We start from the raw sequence: 26,916 nt of genomic DNA on the forward strand, positions 1-26,916 counted from the left end.
CACACAGGTAGGGAAGGCGGATGATGCCATAGAAATGGGACTTTTTATACATCTTTGATTCATTGTCTCCACATTAATGCATTGTTTTTATTGTAGGTTATCAATGAAAGTTATACTGCACTGATCTTACATAATAATACAATACAAAAGTCAATGTAATGCATTACAGGTTTTCCCATGAACATTTTAGACTGAATCCTGAAGCTGATTTCGATTATGTCTGATTTTATCAATGAAATTGTAAAAATTTGAATTCCAATTTAAATTTAGGGATTTCTTTCACTCAGATCATAAGAAAATAATGAAAAAAAAGCAGTTTCACCAAATATAATTGTTTTATTTATTGTAAGAATCATCAGATCGACACACATTGCTGCTAATTCAGATTTAAAAGAATACAAAAAAACAAAACAAGAGAAAAATGCTGGGATGATAAATCAGAAGCAAAGACCTGAAATGTACAGTCCACATGATTATATCATATATAATATATATGTATATATTACATTGCACATTATACCAAATACCAATCCGCAGGTGTAAAACAAAATAAGTACAGAATTTACAACAAGGCACTGAACTGTGGGAGGAACCTGCACATCTTTGGATGGATCTGCCGCCCGCGGAGCTCCAGAGAAATGTTGGAATGTCACGCTGCCGAACCGGGTCGGACCGAGCGGGTCAGTCAACGCTGGAACAAATATCTGCTTACATGTTCCAGATCTGTAAGGATTGCTGCTGTAGAAAAGCTGTTTGTTCCCAGGTTTCCTAAAAATGATTCATATCTAATCCTGAAAAAAGCATATTTTTGTGGTCCACCGGAACATATACAGAGGATCTGGTATCAGCTAACGATTGTCTAACAAATGGTGAGTTGTGAAATTTTGGAAACTTAAACTTGAATGACTTGTGCACTTGGACTAGTTCAGCGGTTTCAGGAAACCTTTAAGCACCTTTTTCTTTTTCTGAGAAACTTTCACCCGCAACTTTTCTGGTTAGAGTTCATCCAGGCACTTTAGGATCTCTTATTCTCTGTAAATCAGTCATAAAAGAATCGAAAGGCTCGAGAATTGTATTCAGGGCAGCTTGTTTTGTTTTTGGAAGTGAGAAAAATACATTCAGACAGTCTTTTTATTAGTAACTGCTGTGTGCCACGGGGTTTCAACCTTTTTTTCCCACAAGATATGGCCATAAAGTCAACTTTGTACATGTTTTTTAAAAAGTGGCTAAAAGTCAATGCTGACTCAATGAGAACCGGTTTTCTTCGGTACGGAAAACAGGAACATTTTGGAGCCCAAATCTTTTAATATTCAGATAAATGTCTTAATTTTTAAGGTTTTAAATGGACCACATTCCACTTCATATAAAGCATCATCATAAGTAGCCCATAGAGAAAATCTAATCTTTATCTGAGGGATTTTAACCTAGCCTTAGTTTGTGGTTTGCTCTGATGACTGATTATGAGCATCATACCTGAAGGTCCAGATGTTCTCATTAGCTCCGACCTGCAGATACTTTGGTCTGAGCTCAGATCTGCCCCCAGCAGAATGTGGACATAGTGAAGAAATGTCACTGATTTCGGTTTGAGGTGCAGCCTCATCTACTTTCCTTGTCTTTGCATCCAAAGAACAGTTAACATCAGAAACGTTTCACCAAACACTTAAAGGTGATGTTAGCGAACAGTTCCTCCATGTGAGGACAGTGTAGTAGCACCGTGGTGTTTCTCCTTACGAGTGGCGTCAATCCTTCTGGGTCTCCATCCTTCAGCCGACTTCACCAAGCACTGCATTTGCTTCCGTGGCTGCTGACGGACTGACTGTTGCTGTAGCGCTTTTTCACGATCATGCTGATGTACGCCTTCATGAGCTTAGCGATGTCCATCACCTGCAGGGGGAGAGGAGCAGCATTCAGGTTTGTTACAGCTGACACGTTTCACACTGTTAAAGCTTTTATAGGAGGCACCAATAGAGGTGGATTTATGTTTGGAGTGGTACTGACCATCTGGGTTTCGAAGACCAGCTCTCGGCCCTCCACAGCGATCTTGTAGATGTTGGGCAGCGGCGCTCCAAAGGACAGAATCAGCTCGTAGGGGAAAACCTCCAGAGGCCATGGCTCCCCTCGTTTGTACACAGAGATGGACTCTCTGCTCACACCGAGCCACAGCTCCGTGGGGAACGCTCCATCACGGCACTAGAAGGGTTATCAGAGAGGGTCAATGATGCTCGGCTCGGTTTCCATAAAACCTACAAGAGGAAACTGTTCCATCCTCACCTCGACGTTGAAGAGCGTTGAGCCGTATCCCTGCCACTCCTTCACCAGTGCCATGTATTTCACCATGGCCTGCTCCTGGTTCATGCCCTGGAACTTCCTCCACTTGTCCATGACGCTGGTCCTCACCGCCGCTGCCTCCTCCCTCATCCAGGCCTCCAGGCTGTTCTCTTCCTCCAGCTTCTGCCGGCTCAGAGAGCCGCTCCTGAAGCTCCGCCTCAGCGTCCCCTCCAGGAAGCTGGAGCGTTTTCTTTCTGCCGTTCCGGAGCGTTCTGCCACTGAACCAGAACCTGGAGCGAACGACTTGGCGGAGTTCTGCACGCGGGCGCGCAGGCGGGCCATGGGGAAAACTTGGGACATCTCTGGCATGTTCGCCTGGGGGTTTTGGTCACCAAGGAGGTACTGCAGCCTTAGGGCGGCCAGAAACTGAAGAGTCTCCTCTGGGGCAGGGTAGTGACCCTGAATGACTGCCTCATGAGCCTTAGAGACATTAAAACATTCCTTTAACAAAGTTTCCTCTGATATGTTATCATTTTCTCTTTTGAATAAACAGACCAATCTATTTGAATCAGCTACCCAGCAGAGACTAATATATGCAAAAAAACCCAGAGGTGAATTAAATGAAGGTCAACAGTGGTCACCTGTTCAAACATGAAGGCGAACTCCACGCTGTCCTTAGGAACGCCATCGGTGTCCAGGAAGCAGTACAGCTTGAAGTACAGCTTCCAGCCGGTGTTGTTTTCCTCTGCGCTCGCTGAAAGTCTGCAGAACAGAAGTGGAACATTAATAGCAGACCCAGAGGCTAAAGGATGCCTGTAAACTAGACTTAAATGCTGGAGCTTACTTTTCAAACTTGGCGAGCACATCTGCTACCACAGCCCGACTCTCGACGGCCTTCTCTGTGGTGTCGTTGTGTTCGAACAGAGCAAACATGTTCCGGCTGTCCTCCATGGCCAGGCCGCGGATCAGCTTCTCCACCACCTGACAGGGATGGGTGGGGACCAGTCACAAAAATGCAAACTACATTTTGGAGAACTTTTCAAATTAAAACCTAAATCCTGACAACCTTTCCTGACTTTAAACCAACTCACTATTGTCTTTTTCCTCAAATGAACCAGAATCTTACATGTTTTCTCTTTCCAGATTAAAATTTCCGGCTTTCTTTTTTGTATATTTGTTATGATCAGTGACCTTCTGTTGTCTTTGGTAAGGGAACTAACCTCTCCGGCTGTGGTGTGAGAGTTGATGGTGATCTTGCAGGAACCTCCCCCATGGCAGTGAACCGTGGTGCTCATCTCCTGCCGGGCCACGATGGAGCGGATCTCCTCCTGCGACGGCACATTCTCCCTAGATCGAGTCTTTTTCAAAGAGTCAAATGCGAAGGCGGCGTAACGGTCCATCTCAGAGGCGGGGAAGAGCTCACGGGTCCTGTGGACAGATACCAGGTCAACAGGTCAACTGTAAGCTACAGGAATAAAAGAATCCCCTCTGTAAACCACTGCTTACCTCTTCAGGTGGAACTTTAGGTATCTAAGGATGCTCCGTGAGGGGACGAAGGTGCAGGACATGCAAGCAAGGATCTTCCAGCTGCAGAGGTTCCCAGGGCTCCCGGGCTGCGGTGGTCTGGTGGTCTGCTTGATCAGCTGGCAGTAGAGCTCGTCACGCAGCGGTTTGAGCTCCTGGCCTGTCTGCAGGATCCCCTGGATGATGGGGACGGGGTCAGCCACTCCGTCAAGGTGCTGAAGAGAGCTGAACACTCTGAGGGCTTCATCCTGCAGGGTTGTGTAGCTTCTACTGCGTGACGCTGGGTGAGAGACAGAAGAGAGAAGATGAAATGTACTCTCTGGTGAATCAGATAGGTACTAGAACATTACCACTTTTTACCACCACTCTTTCTAGAATATAAATACTTCAGAATCAAGACCAGACTTGCATCAGGGTACCTGGTGAAATTCTAGCTACTCCTGTGAGGATCAAATCTGTTAGAGATGACTGAGGATAAGAAGCTAAAGGTCATGGAAGGTGGTTGGGATCTTTGTCACCTTCCTGGCCCAGTTGATGGGTGTCTGTTTTTGTATTGCGTCTTACCGCTGTGCTGGATGTCTCCGTAGGGCAGCGGCAGCAGCGGGGAATGCAGCGGATGGTGGCTGTAGCGCAGGATGGGGTTCCTCTTGTAGATCTGCTCCACCACCTCTGAGTTCAGACAGTTCTCCTGCAGACAAAAGCACAGCTGATCTTTAACTGGAGAATTCCAATCCGAACCTGTATCACAACAGGCTCAGGACTTTTACATCTTAGAAGTCCCTTTAACCCTGTTAAGCTAAGCCTCAGCTGCACAGAGAGAATATTATTATTTACCCGAATGTCCTGGATGAGCTGCTGGGTCGGTGTGTCGATGGGAGCTTTGGTGTCGATGACATTCTGGATGGAGCTGGCCCAACGCGTGGCTTCGTTCAGCAGCTTGCAGTAGAGTCGGTACGAGTGTTTTCTTCCGTAGACGGTCACATTCCAGTATCCTGCCAAGCAAAATTCAAACATGTGAGCTGTATGAAAACAAGAAGACAGTGGGACATGAATTCCTCTACCTATGCCATGAACTTACCGGTCTCTTTGTAGAACTTTTCATCCGGCTGCACCACAGAACAGAGGCTGTTCAGCACCAGGGTTCCCAGCTTCAAGGCGTTCCGCTCTGAGCTCTTGTAGTAGTCCAGGGAATTGTGGGTGAGCAGGAACCAGCGTTTCTTCAGCTTCATTGAGGCTTTGGTACTGTTCTTCATCTCTTTGTGCAACCAGCCTGAAGAAGATCAATTCATCTCTGTTATTCTGCTCTATTTGTTTTACAACCTTTTAAAGTGTACAAATCTATTACATAAAATCTGAAATGTCAGCACTCAAGTATTTAGTTTTATTTATGGTTGATCTTGCAGGTATTTGAGACAATCATTTTCCAATCAGGAATTAAGAACATTGTTCTCTTCAGTACTTTTATTTCTGCATCTTTCTGTAAGTCTATCTCTGTCTCCTTGAACCCCAGCCAGCCTCGGCAGATGGCCGCTCACACTGAGTCTGGCTTCTCCTGGAGGTTTCTTCCTGTTAAAAGGGAGTTTTTCTCTCCACTGTTGCTACAAGCATGCTTAGTGTGAGGGATTGCCTTCGAGTCAATGAGTCGATGCAATCAACTGGTTTTCCTTAGATAGAAACTTTGAACCAGTCTGACTATATGATCTGGTTGAACTGTCTCTGTAAAGTGCCATGAGATGAAATTTGTAGTGTTGCACCGATACCGATACCATTATCGGACGGGGCCCTGATACTGCCCTAAAATGGTGGTATCGGTATCGGCGAGTACCAACAAAGAGGGCACCGATACCATTTTGAGAGCCATAAGTTTATTCAACTAATGTCACCCATTCCAGGTAGGGAATAAAAAGTTCTACTGGATTCACTTTGTATTAGATTTTTTCCTGCTTCACAAAGGTAGGCAGCAGCTTGACAAAGCCATGATGGCAATTATTTTACATTATGTAATCGGTATCGGCCGATACTGAACAGCCAGGTATCGGGTATCGGTATCGGGGCCAAAAGATTGGCATCGGCGCAACACTAGAAATTAGTTGTGAATTAGTGCTATATAAATAAACTGAATTGAAATTTGAATTTAATTCAGGTTCTTCTACAAGCTTTCTCCTGTTCAGAACCTAACTATGATTTATCAGTAGATTTTCTACTGTAATCCAGACTTTAGATGTAGGCCTAGAGGCTTAAAAAGGAAAGAAGGAAATAGGTAAGGAAAAAGGGAAGGGAAGAAGGAAGGAACGATCAAAGGAAGATAGGAAATGAATAAGGAGGGAAATAAGTAAGGAAGGAAAATGTTAAGGACATTAAGGATGTATGGAAAATAATAAGGAGGGAAATAAGGAAGGAACTAATTAAGAAATAGAAAATAAATAAGGAAGGAAGGAAAGAAGGAAGGAAATGAGGAAGGAAGGAAGGAAGGAAGTTTTCAACAGACATTTTTCTTTAGCTGCAGATTATGTTAGAACCTGCTTAAAACCATAATGACCAAGTTCTTCTCCATTTTTTAAAGAAATAGTAACAGACTGTTCTCTCCTCATATCCATTCTGAAACCTACCTCTAATGATGAACTCCTGGCCATCCACCCGGGCGTCTCCTTTAGAGCGCTGCAGGAGGGTGATCCAGTGGTGCATCTCCTCAGGCGTGTCAGCGTTACAGTGCAACACCCGCTCCGCAGTGATGATGACGAAAGAGTTTGGTCTGGTTTTAACACAAGAGAAAACATGGTTTAAGAAACAGATAACTGGCCTTTTGATAGACTGAAGACATGACACACACCTTTCTGGATTATCTGATGCACAAACCGAGTCAATCATGCCCACGTCCAACGTGCCCTGAGGAAGGAAGAATGCAGGTGAGGAATAAAAGGGTTACAGGTAGAAAAGATGCTTCATCAATATTGCTGGATTTTCTAAAAAAAGAGGAGATGAATCAGGCATATTGGTGATCGTTTGGTGAACTCACCACAGCGTTCTGGGGATTGGCCTGCTCATCATGCATCTCACTGATCTCCTGTTCGGTGGAGCCGTGGACCTGACTCAGCACGCTAAACCATTGACTGTAACCATGGAAACACCATCAGCATGATTTTTATCAAATGCAAAGAATGTTATCTCACTAACATAAACCTGTTCAATAAGTAAAATCGTTAAATCGTGTGATTCCAGTGGAGATTCACCCTAAGAACTTCTTCCTAGTTTGAGCATCATCTATTAAAACTTCTTTCCTTCTTCTGTTCTCTTTGCTAGCGGTGAGCTTAAGCTTAAAACTAGAGTACCCTGAAGGTGCTTTGACACCAAATATGACAGTGTGAAAGGGACATTTTGAATCTCCCTCACAAGTGACACTGGGAAATGTAATCCTAGCTCCGCTAGCTTCAGATGGCATTTGTTGTGAGTTGGTGCTATATAAATAAAGTGAATTTAATTCACCATGTCATCAAACAGGAGAACTTTCTGTCCATTTGCTCATTACTCCTGTTTGTTCAATTCAATATGAAGGACCTTGATATTCCTGAGCGAGTCACGGTGAAGTGTTTGATGTGGAAATCCAAACAAGAACAGACGGACAAACGCTCCTAACACCACTTAAATAGCTATGGTCAGATTAAAGACTTTTGTCTTTGTGTCCAAAAACATGGTGTCCTCTGCGCTCCTTCACCCTAGATCACCACCATATCCAGTACGTGATTGGTTACACAATGCAAATTAAAAGAAAAGTTAACATTCTTGAACTCCGGCGAAACTTTGCTTCTGTCTTTTTGTGCTTCTATTGCGTCTATTCATAATTTTTCTTCGGTGGATTTGCCCAATTTGCACCATTTGCATCAGTCAGAACACATCCTTTACTTCTCTAACCCTTAATTCCCTTTTGATCATGTCTTTTGCCTAAAAGATAACATGTAAACCACTCGCTCCATTTGGTTTCTTCCAGTTCTATGTGAATGCATCTCAATACAAAATGCATGCAAAACTGAACATTAAGACAATTGATGTTATCAATATTTTCAATGATAAGGTCTTTATAGCTAGGTGACTAATTGGGAAGAGAACTGGTCATTTACAAGAAATGGTGTACATACAAGAACAGGTCAACTTTGTGCTGAGCAGAAAAGCAGACAAGCTCACGTCCAGATGAAAAGTGGAGACATTTAGGTATGATGCACAGAACCATGTCTGCAGAACCCCTGACACATCATATGAGCATGAACATCCCGTAACTCTTGTCAAGCTCAGGGGTGGAGAGCTGGCAGCACCTGGCAGTAATACAGCTGCTCATATGGTACGCATGCAAAACTGAGAGCTGACTAATCTACTCCTACAGTATGTTTGTTTCCTCTTCAAAGTTGAAGAGGGAGTATATTGCATGTAAAGGAGTCAGTAAAAACACCATAAAAAACACCCTAATTCCCAAAGAGCATAGGTGGAGGGGTGGCAATAATGGCTCGTTTAGTAGCATGAGTATTTTAGCTCATTGAGCTAAAATAAGTAGAACAGAATCACAAATTTTCCTCTAATTCTTCGATTTAATTCTCCATGAACAGCAGATTTTTACCAATCATTATTCTTTACAAGGGACGCTGTGCAGAGCAGCTACTAGTCAGTATTTATAACACTAGGTTTCCAGGTAAGTGGATTGTTTGTGAGAAACTCTGCAGGTATGAGAAGGTTCTGGGTAGGATTAAGACATGTTTAAAGAGCACAAGACACACCTTGCATCCTCAGCAGACTCTGCGATCAGATGGTAGGTCCTCTCTGGCATCACAATATCGATACCATTCTCCTTACCCGTGTTGTCAACTATTTCTCTGCAGATCAAAAAAACAAAAAATAAACAAAACACTTGTAAGTATTGATCAAGTGGATCAAAATGCACCATTGTAAGATGAGTAAAACCAGGGGCAGATTTTCTTTGTTTCTTACTTGGCATTATGCATGTCCAGCACCCCCTTCATCTTCTCCTCGCTGTCGTTCTCAAAGTACATGAGCCTGCTCTGCCTCAGCACGAACCAACGGCGCTTCCAGTTGCGGCGGGACAGCGTGGACGAGCCGCCTCCCTTCTTGTGCAGCCAGCCCTGCTTCAACGCCTCCTGCTTGGCTCGGAACCACAGGAAGGTCTCGTCCTTCAGAACACACCAGCGCCGCTTCCACGTGTTGATCAGACCCCCTGAGGATGAAAGGATAGAACATTATTTCCTGCTACAGTGAGGGAGGACGCTCTGACAGCAGGCTGCTTGTGGCCTTAAATCACCTAAAGAAGGAGCTCTAAAAATCCTTTTGCTTTTTCAGATTAAATGGTAGAGAGAGAGGAGTTACCTTTGATGTGGAGGAAACTGTGGAAGTACGGCAGAGTGACGCAGCTGTAGACAGAGTCCCGTCGATACGATAACTCGTCGTCTGTGTCAAACCTGTCAAAGTCGTCTTCACTATCCTCAAACTGCAACAAAAGTCAGACAAAATATTCAAAGCTTGAGGATCTCTCTTAAGAGAAAAATAAAATACTATGTCTTTAAATTAATCAGTTTATTATCAGAACATAGGATGGAATTTTGGTATCATTCTTTACATAAACTGAGCCTCGGAAATAAAAAAACAACAGCAGTTTTCCTAATGAAAACCTGTGAGTTAAGAACTGCTGCGTTCATGGGATTTAAGTGTGTAAATAGGCGTTCTGGTGGCTAGCTGTGCTGAAGCATACAGACAGGTGTGGGAACACAATGCCAGGATGGAAAGACAATGGCACTGAGATTCACCTGTTGCTGCTGATCAGTTTGGGACGGGTTTCAGGGCCTTGTGAGAAACAAGTTAGAAATATTTTAGGCTGCTTTTTGGACGAAAAACTAATAATAAACAAAGAGCCTCAGCTCACAGGACAGGCTTCAGCTGGTGTGTTAGATGTTTGGTTTCAGGACCGGACAAAGAAAAAGCCTCTTTTCTTTGAAAATTAAGCAAAAGTTTTAAGGATCAGATCTGAGACACTTATCCAGTCTTATCAGGCACTCAGACCGTTTTACACAAGAGCTACGTTGACCACACACATTTAAACCAGTGGGTAGCTTGCCCAGGGGTACATCACGATGCGACGAGAGGAGGCAGGAATCCTACCAATAATTAACCTGCTAAGGTTCAGTTGCTGGCAGAGTCAGTCCAGGACCTCTCTGTTCACCAACACATTAAAGATTTTAATTTGAGGGCATCTGTAGGACAGACTGCAGAGACGGTAACCCTGTGTGAGCTGGGTCACCTCGTCCAGCGCTTTAACCAGAGCCTTACACGTGGGCCTAGATTTAGGCTTTCTCTCAATCTGGATGAAGCTGGAACTGCAAACTATAACCTTTAAAGTTGGACTAACTGCTGATTAAACAAATTTAAATGTTTTCAGTGATCCAAAGAGGGAATAAAATAAATATAGCATGAAAAGGTTAATCTGTTAATGAAATCAACTGATTGTTAATGCATCCAACATGGTCGACCCGACCAGTTGCAGTCAGTCTCCAGGATAAGAAACTCACCGATGACTGAGCGCCTTCAGAGCTGAAGCGGTAAACTCCAGAGCTGTTGTATGTCCCCACTGAGCCCCGGTAATCAGGAGACCACTGTCCACTGCGTGAGTTGGAGAAGGCCATGCTGCCGCTGGACACAATGGCACCCTCATCATAGTCATCCTGGTCATAGTCAGAGTCCTCATCTGGTGGAATCAGCTCCACCAGGTCGTCAGACGGCGCCTCAGACGAAGCCTGCGGGTGGCAGAAGGCGGAGTCGCCACTGGATGAGACGCTGTGGGAGGCTGGAGGTAAAGGAGGCAGCGGCTGGTGAAGCAGGGTGGTGAGGGGCATCGGTGGGATCACCACATCGTTGGCGTACGGGTCTTCTTCGGAGGAGTCGTCGCTCGTTCTGATTCCGCTTGTCCGTTGACCGTCTGAATGGCCATGCTCACTCGGATTAGGCGAGTCTTTGAAAGCCTCATCATCGGCTCCGAACCCTTCATCCACCTCCTCCTCATCGCTGCGTCTCCTACCTTCATTCTCCTTCTCCTTCTCCTCTTCCTCTCCCTCTTCCACACTTAAAGAGCTCTCAATGTTCCTCACACACTCGTCAATCTCATCGAAGTTCAGCGAGTCGAGGAATTGCTGCGCCGCCTTGCAGGCCTCATCCTCCAGCCGCCGTAGCTCCTGATCCCGAAGACGCTGCAGGCGGTGGAGGGACGCTTCGGTCAGGGAGAGCTCCTGACGCTCCTTCTGCCTCTGCAGGGCCTGGATCTCTCTCTCCAACCGGAGGATCTCTTCAACCTGAGACGCCTCCTGGGGACGGATGGCCTCTTCTTCTGTTGCCTCCTCAAAGACATCCACTGATTCCAGCTCTGCCGGTGTTTCAGGGGATGCTGCAGCAGCTTCTTCCAGCTGAGAATGAGCAAAACCAAGAGAGGCGATTTGCTTGGCACGATGCTGCTCCTCAGCGCGATGCAGCTCCTCGATGCGATGCTGCTCCTGGGCGCGATGCAGCTCCTGGGCGCGATGTAGCTCCTGAAGTAGACGAGCTTCTTCAGCCTTGAAAAAGACCAAAAAAAAAAAAAAACATAAAACTGTCTGATGGAAACATGTTTGTTGGAGATGTTAGATTTAATTATTTCTTTAAATAAAGCAAAAGTCATTCAGAGAGCATTAAATGTCTGAGGACTACATGATATTAAACCAGAAGAAGTTTGTTATGTTGCAAAAGCTTCTGATAAAAATTAAGCCATTTAGAAAGTTAATGATCATTCACAGCATAGCTGAAATGTATGAATAAAAGCAACATTTCTCTCACTCAACTGGGTTATTTCTGCTGCTTTAAAACACCTTTTGTTTGCCTGTCTTTTTACTGAAGCTTACTTATTTTAGCTATTTTAGCTACAATAAATAATAACACCAATTTTCCACCTCTTTGAAGAGTCTCTCAGCCTCCAGTCTCAGTCTCTCCCTGCAAAGACAAAAAACCCCATAAATGTCAGCTGCTTTTAAGCAGGTAGGGTTGATGGAGAAATCAGGACAAATCTCACCTCTCCATCTCCTCCTCCATCTTTCTGCGGCACTCCTCCCTCTCCCTCCTCTCCTCCAGCAGCCGGCTGAAGGCCCGGCGGGCCAGCTGGCCCCGCAAACGCTTCTGAAAGGTGAGTGCGGCCCAGCGCAGGAGGAGGAACTTCCTCCTGTAGTAGAAAGCCCTGTAGTTCTTCTGAATGACCACGATGCACTGCAGCAGCTTCCTGTACTGCTTCCTGGAGGCAAAGCCGCCAGGGAAACCAAAGCGTCATTTTATGGCCATACAATGAACATTACTTGGAGTTTAGCTTTAAATAATACCTTGCCATGTAGCCCATGATGTGGGCCTGGATGATCATGGCTGCTTTCAGCACCTCCACCTCCCTCTGCTTCTCCAGCCGATGCTCCAGGGACTCTCTAAGAAAGACCTGAGATGGCAGGAGAGGAAGAGAAACAAACACTGGAGAGTTAACAATGATATCAAACCAAAAATTGGTTTTATTTTTTCTCTCACTATACTGTATTTACAGCATCTAATTACAAAAGTGGAGAATATATGGTCCAATTGATTTTAATTTTTCACAAGAAAATAAAACTTTTTTTTCTCTTTTAAGATTGAATTTGGATTAGAAGTTTTATCTATTAACATAAATCCCCAAAAGAAACTTAAGCCTATATTTTCTAATAAACAAAAAGGATCACAAATATACATACACCCCTGTGATCATTGAGGTAAATGTCTCTGTGTGAGTTAAACTCAGTTCTGTCGATATTTCAACCAACTTACCCAAACTGTCGTTTTAGGTGAACAGCACTACAACAGAAATTACATCTAAGTAAGTAATTTTTTCCTAAAATAAGTGCATTTCGTATTGAATTGAGCAGGTAAACGAGACACTTTGCCAATGGAAAAGGATAGTTTACATTTAAAATAACAAAACAAAACTGCCATCTCTTATTTCAAGTGCATATGATCTAATTATCGTATTTTAAGGGTTAAATTCTCATTCCTTTAGCAGATCATCTTATTTACCAACTCAACTTAGGGGTAGATTTAATCAAATGTTGTAAAAGCAGAGGAAAGAAAAGTAAGATATTGGAAATGCTAAAACAAATACATTTTAGAAGCTCCTTTAATAACCATTTGAACCATAAGCCATTTTCCTCAAAATGACATACTGCAATGATGAGGTACATTAAAATTAGCCGCTCGGGTTCAATTAAACATGGTTTTTACACCACTGTATATTACCTACCTTTAGACTCTATTACAAACTTTTTTGTGTTAAATTACATACAGTTCTATTCATAAGAAATTAAAAAACATTTTCACGCTCTTCCTGTCTATCTTTGTAAATGGATACGTGGAACAAGCCAATTTAAAATAAGAAAACACAATGGCATTGTCTTATTTTGAGTTCATTTTATCTAAATATATTATTTTAAGACTAAAAATACTACCGGTAATTCCATTGGCAAATGATTTCATTTACCTATTCAAAATAAGGGCAAACACACATAATTTAAAGAATTTTTACTTCATTTAAGATTGTTTTTCCAATTAACCAGTTCCTAACTGCAAAAACAATCTAAAATGAGCAAAAAGTTCTTAAAATAAATGTATCTATAGTTTTGGTGTTAGGGTGGCTCTACAACGCAGCATATGAACAAACAACATTCAACCTGTTTACATAAACTGCAATAAAAGTATTTTTTTCTTGAAATTATTGTACTTTACCTGATTTGAGCAGGTATGTTTGACATTCTGCCAACTGAATAAGATTATTTATAATGAAAATAAGAAAAAATAACACAGCTATCTTATTTCAAGTGAATAATATCTATTGTTTTATTTCAAGAGCAAAGACAGGTCTTTTTATTTACGTGCTTAAAGAAGTGCAAATTCACAGATCTTAAATGTTTCCATTACTCGGTCTTTGCAGTGTAAAAAGTTAAACTGCAGGATGCATATTATCAAAAAAGGGAAGTCCCACCTCAGTGAGACACAATTACTGAATAAACAATTGAAAATACAGCAGAATTCAGAAAATCCCTTCCAAAACAAGAAAAAAAAAAAAACAAACAAAAAAAAAAAAAAAACAGGGAGCTGAACAAAGTCTTCCACATGAACCGAATCCAGAACCTCGCCTCCTTTTGTCAGAGTGACTAAAGTCTACAGATTCACTGTTGCTCTGTGCATAAAGGCCAATGCTACAGGCACTTAGAGCTGCTGGATGCTGTCGCCTGTTGATAGAGAAACTGGGTCCACTGGGGATGCTGGGGTTAATCCGATTAGGGAGGGAGGAAAATGAGATAAGGGACACGGTCTCTGTGGGGCTCATATTGTGGGGGAATATCACAGGGCTGGGAGGTAAAAGGACATACCCCTCTAGTTGAGAAGAAAGCTGTGTTTGTGTGTGTTCCTGTTTGTCAATAGCGTGAGGAACATTTTTCCAAGTTCACCATCAAACTAAGGCTTGTTTGTGCCACAGATTTAAGTTTTGCTGGTTCTTGCCTCCCTTTTCGCTAACATTTAGGTGTAAGGTGTGTTCTGATTAGGGTTTGGTTTGCACTGGTAGTGTTTAGGTTTACGGTAATTGTAAATGCTAGGGTTAAAAACGATTGAAAATCAAAGGCAGTAGACACATGGTCCTCGCTACATATAACAAGATGGGAATGTATGTGTGTGTGCTGTTAGATGAATGACATTAGCCCCATTTGCATTACCCTTTTTAAACTGTGCTGAGATCAGTCTGAGCACGGTAACCGAGATGGTAAATGTACATAGTACGCATGACTGAACCGGACCATGCCAGACACAACCAAACCACGCTAACATCTTACTAGTTCATCAGTAGGGCTCAGCGCGGTTCAGTTCTGGCTCGTTTTGTAAGCCCTGATTAGACGATCGTTTGTCATATCCACTTCCCAAAAGCTGACTCTGTCAAGTAGATTCACCAAGAGCTTCCCTCTTTGCCTGACTGCAAACTTCATGAATGTTACCGGAACCGCCTTGTTGATTTTCATGTTTACCTCTAGAGAGCAGTAGTACTGTAGACCATCACTAGGAGGAGAGAAATTGTACTAGTACTGATGTATAAATAGTTGTAAGGAACCAAGCCTTGCAGGGTTAACTGATTCAAGCTCGGCACGGATCGGTTTTCAGAGGGTAGTGTAAATGGGTCTATTGTTGAGGCCTAACCATAGAGGCACACACCAGACTTTCTGATAAGTAACTTTGCCTGTAGGGGGCTCACATGCAGGTTAATTAACGCCTGCATTAGACACCAGAGCTTTTTGACTATGAGGAAAGCCGTCATCTGTGATCAGATGCAGCTGCCAGAGCAAGAACACCTTAAAGTGTCAGGGCAGACTGAAAACATGCTCCAAACAATCAAGGAGCCTGCCACTGGTGAGCCACCGGTCTGTAAAGGGAACGGGCTGTAGCTTTGACCTCGGCCAATCACAGCTCCACACAGACAACTGTACTCAGATTTATTCAAGTGTCCAATCAACCTGAGGTGTTTATAGAAACCGCAGTAACTATGTATGTAGATGGATAATAACCAGACTCCACATGCTTCCTAGATGAAGCAAAGGTCCACAGCAGAGTTGTAGATCTGGGGGAAACATTTGCTATTTGGTTAATTTGCACATCAACATTTCTCACCCTCTTTTCATTTTGGTAAGTCTGCAGAACTCTGCTTATTTTTGACTAGAAAATGAATCATATTTTAACCATTTTAAACTCTACATGCTAGAGAAGTAGAGAAGGACAAACCAAATATCATTCTGGAAAGGATTATTTAAGGAGAAATGAAGCTAATTTATCCAAATGCAACTTACATAACACAGGCTTTCTGAATCCGTTAACAACACACTGAACAGCAAATCCCTTTCAGTCATTACTGTGTTAATTAGCACAACAAAAAGCTTTGCGAAGCCTTTTGATTCTGGCTGTGTGGGGGGTCAGGCCCCCAGAGGGAACAGAAGCTGAGCAGAGCCACGTGGAGACGCATCCCGTCCAGCAAATCAAGTTTTACTTTCTAAAAGCACAAAGCGGAACTCTGAAGCAACAATCGGGACATGTGCCGACTGAAAGGAGTCTCACGTAAATCTCTCCATGCGACAAAGTGGACAAAACCCTCAGAGGGACGTTGGGTTGATTTAACAGTTTGCAGGGAGGTGGCAGAAACGACTCTGTGGTTCAGTGACACAGATGTCAGGTCCCATTACATTTGAACTCTGCTGTTCATCCCAAACACTATGAAACCTTTCTGTCACTTCTCTTTTTATTACAGGTATTTATATCATTATCTTATTAAATACTCTATACGTGAACCCTAAAAATCCAAGCAGACCGAACCTATATGCATTACAGTAAACCCAGTGGTTCACAGCTGTATGAGGTAGTTATACTGTAGCACATCATCACTGAGTCATTATGTATCTGACATTAGAAATGTTTGAACATGACAGAGGTCACTTTTCTAGCTCGACACTAAAGATTTTTCTACAACGTTTGCACAAAAAAAAAAAAATCTCAGAACTGTCTTTATGCCAGTTCTTTTATTAATGGTCATGGTAATGGATGGACTTCGTAATTCAATTTCCCTCTTATTTTTTTGTATAGTGACCATGGTTTTATTTCAGTTGCTCTAGTTTCTGTTCTGAAAAGGAGACATTCAAACACACACACAGGTTTCGCCCTCTGCTGTCATCACCGTCATGCTGGGATCGGTGGTCCGTGTCCCCCATCTGTCACTTTCCCAAGGCATTCACGCACACACTCCGACACAAAATGACTCAAGCCCACACACACACACACATGCTGGCAGCAGCTTTTCTTCCTGATCCGGTGTGGTGGTAGCAGATTGTGACTGAGGAGTGAAGTCCAATAACCCTCACATTCCAAGCCTCAGGTGAGCATGACCTCGGTAATTCATACACGGTGCAGTCACAGAGCAAGAGGCTCTGAATGGTTTCTGTGAGCTGAATTTGTAGGACATATGAAGCCAAATTAAGCCTTGAGGGAAGCAGGGAGAAGCTCGAATGGATTGGCATCTGTGTGGTGGGGGGGGGGGGGGGGGGGGGGGGGGGGGGGGCCGGATCCAATCACACTGTATTCTAGCAGGGAGAATACGTTTCTACTGGGGTTAGCCTGAGGCAAAAAGGATGGTGGAGCATTCAGGGACTCAAGGTTTGACAGGCAAGAGTCGATTATACTGACAAAAGGGATGGAGCTCACTGTTGATAGACAGAGAAAGTAAATCTGCAGAGATATATGTGACAAAATTAGTTTCTAAGCCTCAGCACAATTTTAATAGGCCCAAGGCGACAAAAACCATTCCTTAGCGAGTTGTTTTGTCCACTGAACCATTCCGTTCTCATTTCAGTATTTTATCAATAATGCTAGATTTATTTTACAAGTATAAAGCTTTAGTTTGATTCCAGTTTAAGGTCAAAGCAATACTAAAAAGAACAAATTTTACAATCACTTTTACTGCAGGTGAGAAGAAAAAGGTTAAAAAACAGAAACTGTTTGGGCCTTACTTTGGTCTTTCCGAGCTGCCAATCTTTGCTGCTGCTGTCATAGAGATGCAGCAGCTGCTTGCAGCGCCCCCTGTGGTCATCTGGCAGCAGAATGCCCCTCATCAGCACCTTGTACCTGAAAAAAGAGCAAAAGGTTGGTCTAAACATCAGCAAACTTCTTTTCTTCAAATCTTTCTTCCTCTTCGCTAAACACCTTACTACTGTATTTATTACAGCCCTATAAAAATACATATTAATAGTTTTATTTTCGAGGTTGAAATAAGTCGAAAATCTCCATTGAATGTAAAAGATAAATCTAGGTATGATTCAAATTAGTAACATTCAGCATTATTGGACAACATAAAATCTAACAGTTGTTGCAGTCTCATATAAACCATTTTATTCATGCTGCTCCTGCTAAATGGAGCCTTGAAACTTAATTACTTTACAAGTTACCGCACATTTTTTTCAGAAATATGAAACTATTTTAAATACAGCCTAATACTTAAAGGTATAGTGGAGGATTTTCGCATATTTTTAAAAGACCCAATTGTTGGAGTTATTATGATTTCTGTTGTTTTTATCATTTTATTCATTTATATGTTTTATATTGCTCTCAATCATTTGTTTTTCTATATGTTACTCTCATCATTGGAAATAGTGTATGAAGGTCATAAGACAGTGAAATGTTTTGCAAGAATGCTTTCCTGTTTTTTCATTTGAGAAGCAGAGAAGTGAAGTCATAACCCCGACACCTTGTGTAAAGTGTATACTGAAACCAGGCAAGTTCCCTATCTTAAAAGTTCATGCTATGTCTAAGAGACTGTGTAATCAAAACTAACGCCTGCTGTTGTAATGTTTTGACTGCTCAATAAAAAGCCTGGCAAGTGTTGAGCCAAGCGGAGATGCAGAGATTGATAGTTCAAATCTGGACTCCCCTTTGCAAAGCATTTCAGGAAAAATCTTACACTGTCTTTGTTTCCATTTTTTATAAGTTAAGGTTGGGGAAACTTAACAACCCTAACACCAACCCTCTCCACAACTTCAATTTCACAATTCACATCCACACCAGGGAGAGGAGGCACTCTACCTTGACAGAGCTGATGTGTGGAAGACTTGGAGGAGAGTCAACCTAAGAACAGCCCCAGGCCCTGATGAAACATCTGGGCGGGTGTTCAAGGAGTGTACAGGTCAGCTGGCTGGTGTCCTCACAGACAATTTTAACACCTTGTTCGACTTCAATGCCAGCATGCTTTAGGTCTGCCACCGTCATTTGAGTCCCAAAGAAGCCTCAGGTCCCCTCACTCAATGATTACCGGCCTGTTGCACTGACTCCCATCATGATGAGGTGCTTCGAAAGGCTGGTTAAAGAACACATCGGCTCCAGATTCTCTCCAACATTCGACCCGTTCCAGTTCGCCTACTGTCAGAATGGCCCAACTGAAGGCGCCATCTCCTCTGCTCTCCATCTGAGCCTGGCACACCTGGAGGACAAGAACACCCAAGTGCGGATGCTGTTCCTGGACTTCAGTTCAGCTTTCAACACCCTCAACCTACAGCATCTGATGGGCAAACTGAAACAGCTGGGCTTCAAAACACCCCTCTACAATTGGCTGCTAGACTTCCTCACAAACAGACCTAAGTCAATCCAGGTTGGACAGAACATCTCTGATTTCATCACCCTAAGCACAGGCTCCCCACAGGGCTGCGTCCTGAGCCCCCTGCTGTTCACTCTGATGACACACGACTGCGTCCCCAGGTTCATCAACAATCACATTATGAAATTTGCAGACGACACTACGGTGGTGGGCCTCATCAGAGACGACAACGACCGGGACCACAGAGAGGAGGTGGAGCAACTGGTGGACTGCTGCAAAGACAACAGCCTAAAGACGAAGGAGATCATCGACTTCAGGAAGAACGGGCCTAACCAGGCTCCACTGCTCATCAACAGCTCAGCTGTAGAGGTGGTCGCAGAATGAAATTCCTGAGGGTGCACATCCCAGACATCCTGCAGTGCAAGAACGTGAGAAGAGTGGAGCTTTTGGTACACTGGCTTGGCTTTATACGGATCCTGCAGGTAAGGTCCTCCAGGATCCGGATAAAGCTACAATCATGCCAGGGTAAGGTTTCTGGCATGATCCCCTCAAGAAACCACACTCTAGCAAGTTTAAAAGCTTAAAAAAAATACCAACAGCTGCATCTGCTTCCAGAAAGTCAGGTCCCTGAAATTACCTGTGTGGTTTTAATGCAAAGCTTCCCTGCTGCTCCAGAAGCTGATCACACATGGACATATTTCTCAGTCTGAGCATATGAACCCCGTCATCTACACATCAGTGAAAATGGTACAAACCTGGAGCAGAAGTCCTGAAACGATCTGCGGACCGGGAAACCGCTGCGTCTGATCTTGACCGTTTCCAGCATGCCGGAGTACCTGAGCTGGTTCAGAACCACCGTCTGGTCAAATTGCTCAGGCATCTGTGTGACAAAGAGAGTAAATATCATTCCAGAGAGCAGCTAACATAAGCAAACCCCCCTACTGTGTGACCTTTTTACAGTGATATAATCTATCATGCATTATTATCTAACAACAGGATATGCATATTGATGTTGCTCTGCCCCTTGTAACACTATTACAGCATTACAGGCAGATCTATAATGTTTGCGACTGTTTGACCTTTACACAACAGAGTCTGATGTTATTTCCGTGATTGTATGGGATGATATTAAGGTCTGGTTTGACAGTAAACATTGTGTTGCCCCGGGTGATTTTAGGGAGTGATGCTGAGAGGAGATGGAGATGAACATGTATGGAAACCAGCTGTTAAAAACCTTCATCTGCTGCTTAATGTTGAAACTTCTTCACATCTGTCACTGGAGAGACTTTAAAGATCTTTAGTGAAAAATAATGGGGCAGCAATACCAACACACTTGATGCCATTCAGTTGAAGCCTTATCCTGGGGGGGTGGTGGGTCACCCTGTAACCTCAGTGGGCGTCAGTGGGGGTGGGTGGGGTTAGTTCAATATAAGTGGGAGCTTTCATTCCCAATGGTAATGCCTCCTTTATTCAGCAGGTCTCTCCTGATAGCCAAACTGATGGCCCAGTTGTCTGGAAGAAGGGAGGCCAATTCACCCGATCTTCCCAGCGTGATTGAAAGGAGGCCTTTAATGCTACCAGCCACAGAAGACATCTCATTAGCATGATTAGCATTCGCATACGGACGACGATGCAGCCGTACAAAGGCGAGCGGTGTCAGGAAGCTGCCCCTTTGCCTCCTGGCTCTGTTTTCATTTTTGACGTTTCCTCTTTCTGCTCTGGTTTCAGACGCTTCTGTGATGTCAACAACTGGGGTCCTTCCCCTGTTAATAATAAAATCTCATACTTTACAGACCCACATATCTAAAGTTCTCCTTTATCTCTTTAGTGCTCGGCCTATAAATATGAAACCTGAAAAACTAAAAGCAGGAAGGAAGACGGACAGAGTTGGATGGAACCTTTGAAAAGTTATAGATTAGATAATGAAGGTTTTTTTCAGCAAACTATTTTACCCCAAATTAAGTTTGAAATTATTAATCAAGCTAATCTAATTTCTAAAGAGACCAAGTCACCATTCCATAGCTGTTCAAAAGACTTTTAGGTGCCCCTCTGCAACAAATATATTCAGAAAATTGTATATTTTCATGCATTTTCTAGAATTTAGCCTACTAATAAAAAATCAGCTGATTTTTAGACATGGCTCTTAATCTCTTAGAAATGTAATGATGTTATATTTTGTTAGAACATCGATTAGTCATTTAGTGTATTTGTTTAGTTCAGGGAAATAAGATAAAAACAACTTTTATACTCTCTCATGCTGAGAGTCAGGCTTGGTTAGACAGGCTTCTTCTGACGGATGACAACAATAGATGTCTCAGCCTGACTTTCCAGAAAAAGAAAAAAACGAAAACTAAAGAAAAAAATCTGTGATGTGTGCATTCAGAGGCAAACAAACGGGGGAGTGGTGGTTCGCTTTTGAGGGGGCTGGGAGGCAGCAGAGGTGAAAACCAGCAAACATGGCAGAACAACTAAACTCAGGATTAGCTGTCCATCATTCAGCTCAGATAAGACAGCGAGGAGAGCTGAGAGAGGAGAGAGGTTTCCTGTATTGGATTGGAAAAAGCATCTGTCCACTCATCAAAGCTTCAAATAAATCACTGATGAGTTTGATGCAGCCCTATGTACTGTTGGTATGTAAAAAAAAAATCTAATTATCTCCTGACATTTCCAAGAGTGACCTTTCCGTTCCAGTTCTCAGATAAGCAAAGTTCAACCTGTCTCAGGGGAATATATTTAGAATAAGTAATCACCAAAATTACTCTTTTTATTGCTTACCATCAGGTTCAATTAATGTACGTTAGAGCTCATAATACCTTCTACATGCTGCTGATGATGCAAATGTTATTGCAATCATTTAGTTTTCTGTTATGAGACTGCAGTTACAAATAAGTGGGCCAGAAGAGGAAAGTCTCTCCTGACATTAGGAAATCATTCCATCTGGAAATTTGCTTCTCATCCGCTTAAGACATATAAGACATTATAATGAAATGACCATTCAAAGCTAATTCATTGAAAGAGTTAAAGTTATTCCAATATTAAACTGCAGTTGAAAAGTACAGTCTGTGTTATGAATATGTAGCTCTATAAGTTTAGTCTTTAGGTATCAGAGATGCTTTTTCTCTCTTGTCAGAAGTTAACATTAATGCTTTAACCAAGAGATCTAGAAGCCTTTACATTTCATAAGGTTCTGTTTGTGAGACACCTGCTTGTTTTGTCTCAGCGAGGATTATCACTCACAGCTCAGTTGGGGGGGTTGGACACCTGAATATCACTGCGCCTTTAAGTGCAGATAAATTCCCAATAAATCTCAGCCACAGTGGGATTTAAGCCTGTATCAGATTGTAGAAGGAGTAGATTTCGTAAAAGCAGGAAGATAAACTAACCTGCAGAGGTCACAGCATTAGCAATAAAAACACAAGATTTAAATATCCTGATGCTAATATTACTTGAATGCAAGGACTTATAATTACCGGTAAGCCCCTAGAAATATTTGGCAAGGACTTGTTTCTGTTGCAACTGTCCCTAACGGTGTATGTTATTATGGGCTGTTATAAAAGTTTTTTTAATATACCTACATTTCTATTATTGTTTTATTTTTAAAAATCAATTTGGAAACTACTTAAAAGTAATAAAACCTAATGAATATATACATATTTATTTGTATATGTTATATACACGTACATATACACGTATGTATACACTTAGATAAAAATAATACAAAGAGGGTGAGAAACCCAAATGTTCTTTAATGCATTATTTTCTGTTCCAAATTTTGCCAAACATGCGGAATTCCACTTTTTCACTCAGCAGGAACATTAACTGTTTGACAGCAGAATTATGTTTTTTCTACTCTCAGCCATCCCTTCAATTAATTTTATTTTGAAACAGAATGATGCCACATAGAGTATCTAATGTTTAAGATATTAAATACATTTTCTAAGGTCTACAGGGAAACTGCTGGAATTCTAACAGAATTAGGGTCTGGAGCTACAAAATGCATTTTTTATTTTGTTTTGCTAAACAAAGGATCAAAAAATAGCCGACCCTTTTGGATGATAAAACAGTGAGGTAATTATATCCCACCATGGCATCACAGATTGATTGTGTAGGAAATATACCCAAGGATAAGCAATCTCATTAGAAACAGTTCAGATTGCTACTTTCTCCTCATTACCCTGTCACCGAGTCGGCTCATTCTATATTCAGATTCATTCGTCTCTTGGCCCCCAGGCCTCATAACAATCACAAAGATAGTTTTAAAGAGTACTTTCTTTATCTCATGTAAGTCTAAGTTAACACCTGAACAGGTAAGTCTAGAAGTTGTCGAATATGCGTTAGGCATCTAAAAACAACCATTTTCCTTTTTATAGCCCAACAGAACCACAAAACAGCCCCCTTTTCAAGTAATAATAGTGCACTGGTCATGAAACAGCCTCATATCACTTTATATCCCAGCTTTGAATTTAAATCACATGCAGAGCAATCCCTCTCAGAAATTCTTCCTCAGATCTGAATCATGCATCAGGTCTCACCTTGCATCTTAGCTTCTTGCTTTGTACTGCAGTGGGATAAGCTTCACCAAGCTGCAGTTTATCCGTGCTTCTGCTCCTCCAGCACACTGACTTGTTCACACACATTCATCCGCCACAGAGTCAAACAAAGCCTTTCAAACCCAGAAATCCACTCCCCCTTTTTTAACGTGGGGAGGGAGGGCCGTGGTTGGCATGGCGACGCATCTCCTGCTGAGGCTAATTTGTGCCGGCCACTTGTAGGGTCTGTTATGTGTATTTGAATGTGAGAAAGGGATGGCTGTTTACATTCAAACATGTCTACTGAGTGCAGCTGACTGGTCTGATGAAGCGCTCAAAATGGACGAAGCCCTTCTAACGTAAAGTTTCCGCAACAATATTAAACAGAGAATCCCACCATCATGTGGATCAAGGTCTGTTTATGTTGCAGCATTTTTAGCTTGAAGCAAAATTGTATAATATGATAGAAATGCTTTTAAAATATAGAGGGAAAATGACCTTTGTTTTTCTATTGAAGCATTGCCTGATTTTAGCTTGTGCACAGAGATGGACATAATCAAAATGGAATCAGTGTGTAACATGTGCAAAATTTTACATCATTAGGTAAAACGAATGCTGATACCGTAGGTCTTTTTGGCCAAATGTGTGTCCAAATGTGCAAATTATTGGACCATAAAAACACATTATCTTAAAAGCAAGTGTGTAACATACTGTGAGAGCTGATACCCATCAATCAAGTGGTTCGTCCACCTTACACATGTCTTAATGTAGCCAAGCATGAGTTTTGACCTTAATTCCTGCACATCTTTTTAAAACTCTTTCCACTGACTGCCATCTCATGTCAACAATTTTCTGAAATTTGTGTCAGAATGCAAGGCAGGTGAGAACAGAGGTGGGAATGTGCAAAACAAATTGGGAGAGAAGTTTGTTTTGCTCAAAGCGACCTATAGGATGACTGAAAAATGTTGGGTTTATTGTGATTAACACAGAGCTGAAAACAAGCGCACCCAAAATAGCAACCAGAAACTATGGAGAAATATTAGATTTTATATAATTTTCACTACATTAGATTATTTTGATAGAAAAGAAAAAATGTTTTGATAGATCACACCCCCACAGGGAGAAAGGCTATGGACGATACAATTTCAAATTGTATTTGTATTATTATGGAGAAAAGGAGCCCACACAGGCCTGAAATGGACAACACTGGGAGATGTGTGAAGTCAACTTTGGTAAGAAAGGAAAATATTTTCATATGTTTGATATTTGAAGTGAAAAATTAAAGACCATTATTTGTGCTTTTTTTCCCAAAGATTTAAGTCACAACATTTAACCTTTAGTTAATGCTGCTTTTATTATGATTAGTCTGGTTTGAATCAAACAGGCAGATGGCAGGGACGCCTCTCCAGGGACATTGCGGGTCACGTTGCCGTGTTGCTCTGACCCCTGTGTTTCCCACTAAGGAGCAAGTAAAAATGATCTGGAGCTCTGTCCCTCACTACATTAAGCCCCAATCAGAGGTCATCATTCAGCCCTGCCTACAGTACCATCCAATCTGAGGAGAAGGGTTCAGATGGCTGGGCCTCACTTCATTAAACAGGCTGGATCATATACTTAGCAGAAAGAGTACGGCTGGTTGGTGAACTATTTTGCTTGTATGTTTTTTTTTTTATTTGTTTATAAAAAAAAATTACAAAGTAAAGGGGTTTTAAATTTTTACAGATTTTAATAGTTTTTTTTATTTTTGACATTTTTTAACTTATTTTTTAATAGTTTTATGAATTATTTGGATGCAAATGATAGATTTTAATATAAGGGATTAATGGTTAGGTACATAAAAAAAGTTATTAATAATAACTTAATTATATTACTAACAGAGTGTAATTGCTAATGATATTTTGAAAGGGAGTATTGTTTAAATTAGGTAAAACCTATATATAGCGTACATTAAAACTAAAACAAAACAAAAAAAACATTCTTTACTATGGTGATGAGTACATCATTATGGATAACAATTTTTTATAGTTTTTTACAGTTTGTCATCTTATTTTTTAAACTTTTTATGAATAATTTGCATGCAAATGCTACATTTTTTTATATAAGAGATTTATTGCATTTGGAGTGCCTAGTAGTCCTTCGACGACTAAAGCCAGAGGAGACGTTTGGGCGTGTCTCTGATGACACCACATATAACCTTATTTTTTCCACTTCCTTATTCATCCGTCTACTTAAGCTCAAATGAAAGTTGAGCTTTGACAGACATGTTTGAATTTTCAGAGAGCTCTGTGTACTAATGACTCTGAGCACATTTTAAAGTGAAAGTTGGGCATAACAAATGTAAAAATGAACAGTTGTAACAGTTATTTAAAACAGAAAATAAAAAGAAATGAATCTTCAACATATTGACCACTTAATAGTAAAAATTTAGAAAAATTAGCATCCAATGAAAAATGAACCTAAAACCGGAAAAATAAAGCGCAAAAGAATGAATAGAAGCTCAGAGATGAACAAAGAACAAAGATGAGTTTGTAGCTTAAAACTGGAGGAAGGATAGGAAAAGTAGAAACACGTAGGCTAACCTGGTTGGTATGGATAGATCATTCCTTTCTTTGCTCAGCCCTTCATTCATTCATAAATTCGATAAGCCACCAGGATCTTCGATATCTGTAAATCCTCATCTGTTGCACATGTTAGTTTAGTTTGTCCACAAGTGTTACTCAGGGTAACCATTTGCTATCCTGTAAATTACTTTTTGTTTTTATTATCTGTCTTAAGTTTGTCAGTCACTTTTCATTAATGTTGGTCCCAACCAATTTTATACTTCAAGCAACCTCCTTTGGCAGGAACAGCAGCCACAGTGCAGGTAGTATTTCCTATTTTAAAAAACAGTGTTCTACTAAAGCCATGCATGCTTCACTACGTGAGCCTGTTGCTAAGCAACCTGGGGCTTAAGGTCACCAGAGGAGCCAGACAGCATTTTTTTTCTGTCAACTTTGCTCAGGGAAAGGAGTGTTTAATGAATAAATGACACCCGGTTCACACAGCATGTCATGTCCTGACCCACAAATATTTACCTTAGACAATAAATATGAGACTGTGTGGGACTGAATCATATGTGCACAATCACATGAGACACACGGAACTCACCTTTTGTGTATTTGGTTTGATGCATCGTATGAAGTATGGGTTGGATGTGCTGAGGGTGGCCATCAGAGAGTGCAAAGAGTCCTAAGGAGATATAAAATCATGTCTTATTCCCTTTATGAGATAAGTAGTTGTGAAACCCTGGCTAACACCGTCTTTATATTGTTTTCAACAGTTAAAGCTTTGGTTTATACATTTCATTTTGTACTTTTTCATGTTTTTTCTTTGGGTATTAAACAGTGCTAATTAAAA

General features: G+C 41.7%; 1 protein-coding gene across 1 annotated transcript in view; it reads right to left on the bottom strand.

Moving 5' to 3' along the window:
• Positions 1–316: 316 nt before the first annotated feature.
• Positions 317–26,916, bottom strand: part of myo10 (myosin X) — a 128,653-nt gene continuing 102,053 nt past the window's right edge. Inside the window, exons 19-41 of the mRNA XM_038286165.1 lie at positions 26,668–26,748; positions 19,747–19,871; positions 17,415–17,529; positions 12,183–12,289; positions 11,882–12,097; positions 11,763–11,802; positions 10,356–11,390; positions 9,160–9,280; positions 8,767–9,010; positions 8,556–8,651; positions 6,809–6,902; positions 6,623–6,678; positions 6,402–6,544; positions 4,871–5,062; positions 4,627–4,784; positions 4,357–4,480; positions 3,775–4,072; positions 3,489–3,696; positions 3,113–3,249; positions 2,910–3,030; positions 2,272–2,748; positions 1,999–2,190; positions 317–1,884 (exon numbers count right to left, since the gene is read on the bottom strand). Of these exons, the coding sequence (XP_038142093.1) occupies positions 1,774–1,884; positions 1,999–2,190; positions 2,272–2,748; positions 2,910–3,030; positions 3,113–3,249; positions 3,489–3,696; positions 3,775–4,072; positions 4,357–4,480; positions 4,627–4,784; positions 4,871–5,062; positions 6,402–6,544; positions 6,623–6,678; positions 6,809–6,902; positions 8,556–8,651; positions 8,767–9,010; positions 9,160–9,280; positions 10,356–11,390; positions 11,763–11,802; positions 11,882–12,097; positions 12,183–12,289; positions 17,415–17,529; positions 19,747–19,871; positions 26,668–26,748 (4,491 nt within the window). The 3' untranslated portion in view covers positions 317–1,773. The remainder of the gene's footprint in view (positions 1,885–1,998; positions 2,191–2,271; positions 2,749–2,909; positions 3,031–3,112; positions 3,250–3,488; positions 3,697–3,774; positions 4,073–4,356; positions 4,481–4,626; positions 4,785–4,870; positions 5,063–6,401; positions 6,545–6,622; positions 6,679–6,808; positions 6,903–8,555; positions 8,652–8,766; positions 9,011–9,159; positions 9,281–10,355; positions 11,391–11,762; positions 11,803–11,881; positions 12,098–12,182; positions 12,290–17,414; positions 17,530–19,746; positions 19,872–26,667; positions 26,749–26,916) is intronic.

This window comes from Cyprinodon tularosa, unplaced genomic scaffold, assembly GCF_016077235.1.
Source record: "Cyprinodon tularosa strain WSP-4 unplaced genomic scaffold, ASM1607723v1 ctg221, whole genome shotgun sequence".
NCBI classification, from domain to species: domain Eukaryota; kingdom Metazoa; phylum Chordata; class Actinopteri; order Cyprinodontiformes; family Cyprinodontidae; genus Cyprinodon; species Cyprinodon tularosa.